This window comes from Puntigrus tetrazona, chromosome 11, assembly GCF_018831695.1.
Source record: "Puntigrus tetrazona isolate hp1 chromosome 11, ASM1883169v1, whole genome shotgun sequence".
Taxonomy (NCBI): Eukaryota; Metazoa; Chordata; class Actinopteri; order Cypriniformes; family Cyprinidae; genus Puntigrus; species Puntigrus tetrazona.
This window is the reverse complement of record NC_056709.1, coordinates 8978907-8986873: the sequence shown is the minus strand read 5'-3', so window position 1 is coordinate 8986873 and position 7967 is coordinate 8978907. Positions and strand designations below refer to the sequence as shown.

The 7967-nt window shown below is 35.5% G+C and overlaps 1 protein-coding gene across 1 annotated transcript in view; it reads right to left on the bottom strand.

Moving 5' to 3' along the window:
• Positions 1 to 7632: 7632 nt before the first annotated feature.
• The window catches only part of itpr1b (inositol 1,4,5-trisphosphate receptor, type 1b), an 87792-nt gene continuing 87457 nt past the window's right edge, over positions 7633 to 7967 (bottom strand). The window contains exon 56 of the mRNA XM_043252539.1: positions 7633 to 7683. Within this exon, the coding sequence (XP_043108474.1) occupies positions 7633 to 7683 (51 nt within the window). The remainder of the gene's footprint in view (positions 7684 to 7967) is intronic.

The window sequence follows — 7967 nt, the reverse complement described above, 5'->3', positions numbered from 1 at the left end:
AGAGGAGTGTGTGCACTCACTTCCTGCTGCCACAGATGTTGAGGTTTGTGTTTACCTCCCGCCCACAAACAATGTCGTCTGTGCATGGAGCCCAGCTGTCAGCCGGTTTCGTCATCGTCATCACACAGGCACACACACCATTATCTCTAATCAGACCTGTTTCACCCTGACTGAGTCTGCTTTGAAATCTGTCAAATGGTAAAGCCAAATGTCACCCACGCTGTTCAAACCACCACATAGTGGGTAAATTACACAGGCCGATGCCCTACAAATTCATATTTTACTTTGACACTCTTCAACAGATCTTTATTTGACCCCGAGAAGCCTAGAGAACCTTGAGAAAAATTTTATAAAAGTGTGAATGACACATTTATGAAATAAAAAAACATCGTATACATTGTTCTAAATAGTGCTGTCGAATAATTTATTGCAAAATAAGTTTTGTTTACCTAATGTGTATGCACTATGTATATTTATTATGTATATATAAATAATATAATTTCTATGAATGTAAATACATGCTGTATGTGTGCGCTTTTATATATGCATAATAAATATTCGCAGTACACACATGTATATTATGTCAATTAAAACTTATTTTGATTTTGGATGCAATTAATCAGGATTAATTGTTTGTTAGATCTAGTCCTAAAAACACAACATATTAAAATTATTACACACATATACATATTTATATACATATTTATATATATATATATATATATATATATATATATATATATATATATATATATATATATATATATATATATATATACACACACACACACACATATATATATATATATATATATATATATATATACACATATATATACACACACACACACATGCATATATATTTATTCATTTAATTATAATTTATATATTAAAACAAAAACTAAATTGTTTCATGAAACAAACACGTATTTATGAAAAAATATTTATAAAATATTTAAACATTTATACCTTTAAAACAAGTATATTCACAAATTAAAATATTTAAAAATTTAAATTTAAAAATAAGACTGGGATTTTTCATAGCTATTTTTGTTGTTCCTGAAGTAAAACGTCTGTCGTTTAAAATATTAGTCAAACCGGACATTTAGCAATTCCTAAAACTATTTTTAATTATCCCATTTCTCCAAATATCCAATAAATTTAAGAACAAAATAAAAACCACAGTCTCTGGTACTGGATATAAATCTAAGAGGATATAGTGACATGTCTGCATCACAACCTACTCTGAAATACTCACTTCCTCTGGTTTTACTTCTACAGAAATGAGAACTACATTTCTATGTAAAAAAAAAAAGAAAAGAAAAGAAAAGAAAGAAAAAGAACAAAGCTAAAAACACTAAAAGGATAGTTAAAAAAGATATTATGAAGTGTGTTGCTAACCAAGTATTTTTGATATTGACTTCCATTATTAAAAAAAATATATCTTGAAATATCCTCTTTTATGTTCCACAGAAAAAAAGAAACAATGCAGGTTTGAAACAACACGAGAGTGTGTGCAGAAAATGATCACACTATTTTTTTTTGAAGTGCTGTCTCTCTAATGAAAAACAGCGCTCGTTCGTTTTCTGAAAAAAAAAAAAAAGAGGCGAATGTAACATAAGCATCTTTTTTGTGTTTTGCAGCACTGCTTTGACGCTTATTTGGGTGTGTTTGTGCACGTTCGTGCGTCCGAACCAGCCCCCTCTTAAACCTCTATTTCCTAAGCTTTGTTTACACTTGACAGCATTGCCAGTAAATGTGAGCGCTCTAGCCACATCAATTTCAACTGTATCTGCTGCTTCAATGGAAATGAGGGAAGTGTGAATTTCATTACTAATACCGCAAGAGCCCACACACTTAGACAGGATGCTCTGTGGTCTGAACAGCAACAACAGCATCGGTCTTAAACGGGACCCGAGCATCACGCACTGCTTCAAAGTGCGACAATTACGACAGACGTCATCACGAAGCTGTGAATAATATTCACGGGGAAAAAAGCTGCAGGAAAAGGGCAGGTTCATTTAGGGTTCTACCTACAGACACAGCTCTTGATCTAACCTCAATTACCTGAATGAAAGTAGACGATCAAACACTAAAGCTCTTTCCTTTTGGTTTTGCTAGGTCTTGAAGCAATTTAGGTGCGTGTAATTGTTTTAAAAAGTTTGACTTAAATTGTATTAAGTCAACAATTAGAATCCCTAGCTCCTCAACAATTAGGATTTTTGCATTATCTGTTGGATCGTTTGCGAGAAAAATAAGCTCTACGGCACGCAAATGTTTACAATGGTCACATATCCTGTTCATCGAGATCAAATAAATTGGGAACTTCAAAGCTCAAATACAATCACCAGAAGCTGAAGTTGAACACAAAATGACCCGTATGTCACATGACCTCCATGTCACCGCCACCAAGCTACTATTTATTTAATATTTCTTTAAAATCTGCACTGTAGCGCCGTAAGTTTAAATAGTTTAAACACAAGAAAAATTATGTTTATAGCCTCCACGATTTCTATAGTCATTTTTTGCAGGACGCCTATAAAGCTTCCTAAATAGGATATTAATGATGTATTTTATGTCAAATAATACATTTTTTTTTTTTAAAAAGTGAGCTTGATTTCACCTCAGATCTTTTCTAAAACTCCTGCGCTTCAGGATGGTAGAACCAGAATTTCAAAAATATTAACTTGCATGAGTCATTTCCTGATCCCATTCTCCCATCACTTCCTGTCCTGTCTTTACTAAATCAAATGTCAATAAGTGGCTTCATGTTCTATAATGGCTTGCTAACCACAGCTTGATGCTCTAGCATTTCGCTCTTCTCTCCTTCAACTACTGATGCATCGCGAATTGTTCTACCTTTGTTGTCAAGTCAAGACGTTCTTATTTTTAGGAGTCCTTAAAGGGCGACTAATCCCAAGTCAGGTGATTCCTCCCAAGACCGCATGGCAAACCCTTTAAAACGCACCACGGAAGTTGGGAATCGGGCAAAAGACACCACCCGGATCAGAAACTGTGTCAGAAAACCCACCGCTGCGCCATCTGCGTCAAGAAAACAACCACTTGTGCAGAAGGGGCTTTCCTGAGCACTTCTCTTCCTTAAAATTACTCAGTCACATAAAATGCCATTAAAGTTCCACGCCATTGCATTAAGCAAAGTATGATGACCTACAAAAAGGCAATAAAGATAAAACAGGATGTTTAAATGAACAACATAAGTGCCCCATTTTGAAAGGCATTTTTTCCTTGTAATATCCCATTTAGCAACAGACTTGTATTCACCCAGCGATTTGCTATAGTTGTTAAAGTGAGGAAAAGCCCACAGTGCTTTAACTAAGAGATAATTTTTCTAAGAAATACATGAATAGAAAAAGGCGTACACACATATAGCAATAATGAGGGAACTCCTGCTCCTCTGTGTGTGTGTGTGTGTGTGTGTGTGTGTGTGTGCGCTTATCACAGCTTTTCTCAAGGATTAACACATTCCGAGCCATTTTCAGTACATCTTAAGACTCCAGTCTGAAGGCAAACAGAAGCTCTTGCGCCCCTGAGAGACTGAAGGTCACAAAGTTGTGATTGCATAAGTCAAAGCAGAAGGTTTGGGGTCGTTTAAGGGGATTTACTGCAAGGAATCTGGTGGAAAATTTCTTAAGCACTTCACTTTCCCGAAGGTAAAGCTTAAAGTAGGCCACATTCCCCACAGCAAGCTAAACTTCTAGGGTCAAGTCGATCGTTTCATGCTCCCAGGGTTGTGGGCTCCGACAAACGTGAAAGATCTAAAAATATTTTTGAGGAGAAGTCATGCCCCATCACGCATGGTTTAGTCCTCATAAATACATCATTCTTTGAAAGTCTGATATAAAACAGCTTCTCTGAAGCCATGCTGTGCAGAGGGGAAAGAAACCCACACGCAAACACCTTATCGATGCGCTGTTTGATCGTGAACTCTTTGGTTCCTCTGTGTACAAGTAGAAGCTCAGTGTCAAGTTATCCCAGCCTTATCAACTGACAGAGTTCACAAAAATCCTCAGCAGTAAACAAACACAACCACTGATCCAAAACTGCGCCATGCCATTGGCCGATTACCTCTCATCATGTGACTTTGACCCTAGGGCTTAAATTACCTCAGGTGACCCTCAGTTTCTTGAAAGGCTACCGCACTGCCTAGTTTTAATTTACAATGGTATTGAATGGACTTCTTTTTCAGATGATTCAAAACAAAACTGTTAAATTAAAATATAAAAAAACACTTAGCACATATTTTGTGTGGATTTTATAAAAACATGTTTTTATATAGAAGTCTTTATTTGCTCACCAAGGCATTTTTTAATCAAAATACAGTAATAATATGCTATTTTTAACAACTTAAAATAATATATTTTAATATATTTTAAAGTTTCATTTATTCCTGTGATACATTATTATTCCAGTGTCACATGATCCTTCAGAAAATCCTAAAGTTGATTTTTGTTCTTAAGAAACATTTTATTATTATTATCATCATCATCATCAATGTTAAAAATCATTGTCCCGCTTTCATTTTTTAAAATTTTAATTCTTTTGCTGAATTCAAAACTGTCACTAAAAACACTTCTTTTGTATCTTGGCATGTTAAATATTTAGGTATTGCATTGTCACGGCAACAAAACTGGAAATGTAAAATATATATACTTATATACCTAATGTAAAAATTTGTTTTGTGGTTATTGGTTTGAACTGGTAAATCTTTACCTTTTTTACGGATTGACTCAAATGTAAATGTAATCTTTTTGCCTTTTTATAGTCACATAATTATAGTCGTAATTCATTTTTGCAGTAATCAAAACTATGTCAAAAGCGCTGTCAAATGAGCTTAACAAGTAATGAACCCAGAATGAAGGGTTAGCCTCTGGATGCTACACATTCTCTCTGTGTGATTAATGCATAGCAGTAATTAGACACGGATCCCGCTTTCAACTTCTCAGAACCAGCATTCGAGGTACAAAAAAAAAAAAAGAAGTTGAAATGAAATTTGCTCCACTTAATACATTTAGTTTAAAATGAAGTATAACCTTTGCTGTTGTGACTGAAAATACTATCTTAGCAGACCTATCGAATACATTACCCGGATCATTTCCCGCCACATAGCTCTCTGGCCCTGTAAACTCCGTGGAGTCTTCACTTTCACCAGCACGATGAAGAAGAGATAATGCCACATGTTGTGCTCCACCTTAATGTGCTCCTCAAACGTCACTGTTTTGTTGTCAAACTTGTCTCTCCAAACCTGTAGAGCACAAACACAGTTACAAACGAAATGAGTTTGCATCAGTTATTGTAAACGGCCTTGCCACATAAACCTTGTTTTTAAGGGGTAAGGTCAGTTAAGAAGATCAAGGACGAGCGTAATCTTAAAGTGACAAAGCAGCCCAACGGTCAGTTGTCCAAAAAGGAGGATTTGTTTAGGTCAGGAAACTTATTTAGCTCCATTCAGTTCATTCAGCGAGAGGAAAACAATATTTTAAGATTCTGACATGATGCATAACAAAACTCCTTTCTTCTAAAAAAAGGTTTTGTTTCACAGAAAACAGTACTATCTCGAAAAAGGAAGCAGAACCACAAGGAAACTGTTTGTATACAAATCGTGAATGGTGCGTGCGTTATTATGAGCAAACGGAGGTTATGGATCTCGTGATTGTCACAAACAAATAGACTTTGAGCAAACACATTGGGAAATGTCACTGACTGCAACACGCTGCATGTACTTCTCCAATCGCATTATTTGTACTGTTCATCCCAGATTACATTCTGTCACTCTGAGCTTTCAAATATTAGTCGTGGATTGTGAAATCAACAACTGAATCCCAGCAAACTGCACTTTCGATATTAATTTGTTTCTAAAAGACGCTGAGTAAAAACGGTATATAAACAAGCGCGTGCACGGTGAGATTTATGATCATTTACAGGTGATCTCACATTAACGCGGTCAAACGCTCCAAGTGGCAACAGGAAGACACTCCACCACCTCCACAGTGAGTTATGACTAAGACTTCCCTGGTGAAGAGGGGCGTCCTAATGTTTATGCTGGAGAAAACAGTTTTGTGGGCCTATGAAATTTATGGGACATGAAATGAATATGCCAGTGATTCACACAAGATAACCAGATGGATAATATGGGGTGACCCCGACCACAAAAATCTGTCACGGAGTCAGTTTTTCAAAATTGAGATTTGTAAATCACCAAAATCTGAATAAATCGGTTTTCCGATGATGATGTTTGTTTGTTAAAATAGATAATATTTGGCTGAAAATCGAGTAAATCCTCTTTAAAGCTGAAGAAGAGTAGTTCTCTAAGTTCTTAGCAAAGCATATTACTAATCAAAAATTATATTTTGATTTAGAAAATACAACATTATCTTTACTTAATAAATTTTATGATTTTTGGCATAAAAAAGTATAATTTTGTCCCATACAGTGTATTTTTGGCTACTTAAGACTAGTACTGTTATCCAGAAAGAATTTGTAGAAATGTCCAAAAATTAATTAAGCTATTATTTTTCGCCTTAAGTTTGTAAAACGTAAAGGTAGCTTTTTCATTTCGAGTATGAGGTTTCAGGCTGTAATTAGCTATAAAACAATATATTTTAATAAACGAAATTGCAGCTGTATTTTAGAGATATTGTGCAAGATCACTTTGTTTGCATTTTGTTTGATTTGACTGAAATGGAAAGCCACTGGAATGCCGTTGAGGGCATGTACAGTACCCACTCACCACAAATAAAGTGTCGTTTTTCAGAACCTCCTCTTTCTTCTGTTTTTCACTTCTGAGGTCAGCAAAGGTATCAATGATGACTCCAAAGATGAGGTTGAGGACAATGATGATCACCATGAAGAAGAAGAGGAGGTCGTGAGATCACACGGGCTGCAAAGAGGCTCCTACACAGAGAAAGAAATGTAGTGGATTATAATATCAGAGCCGCTTTCCGATCAGCATCCAATAATAGACCAGTGGTCCTCAAGTCAGAATGAAGACACGATAACCATGTTTTCTACTTAACTTTTTATAACTCAACATAAATTACTTAATCTCATTATCTCTGAAAAATCCAACCAGTGTTTGAGAACAAACATTTTTAAGGCCTAATTTACCAAGTACTAAAAGGCTAAAAGTGTTGAGTATTCAAAACGCACTAATCAGCTTATCATAACAGCATTAGTGAGGAATGAAGTTTGTAATTATTCAACAGTGTTACTTGTATAGCAGTGAGTTACCAGCATGAATTAGCATTTATTTAGATATTTTTCAGTTTCATTGTTTTACTTTTAGATTGCTATATTTTTAATATTAAATGAAAATGAGAAACGGTCCTTTGAAACTTTTTTTAATATTTAATTTTTTATAGTAAAACATAATTTTTAAGTGACATTTTTTATAGAAATAGTCCAGCATCACTAGCAAGTGGAATCGAAAAAAATAGTGATTGTTTCCAAACAGGTTTTTTGAACACACCTTCGCTTACAGGCAGAGGAAATAGTAAGACGCATTGAGGCCCTTGTGCAGTAATTCTTAGAAGGTTTCCGCAGAACATCTCCGACCCCACCACCGCTCCCTCAGACCGTGGCTCCAAGACAGTGACGATACACATGAGCAGCGAGTCACACGGCCCTCTCCTTATCCTCAATCACGACCGCAGGTCGACTGTACTCCTACAGCTGCAGGAAACAACACGTCAATAAACACTCAAACAAATACACACAAAGCTCACATAATCTAACAGAGGCCTCTCTGTATTACTGTGGAATGTTCTACAGACAGTGTCGCATCCATGCAAATGTTAAAGCAGAAATAGCATTTGTGGTCAAATGCTTTCCTAAAATAAATGATCAGATAATAACACACACACACGCACACACACACACACACACAAACCTAAAACTCATTCACAAACGTCAAATTTGTATATTTTTGTTTTTAAAGAAAACGTAAGAAG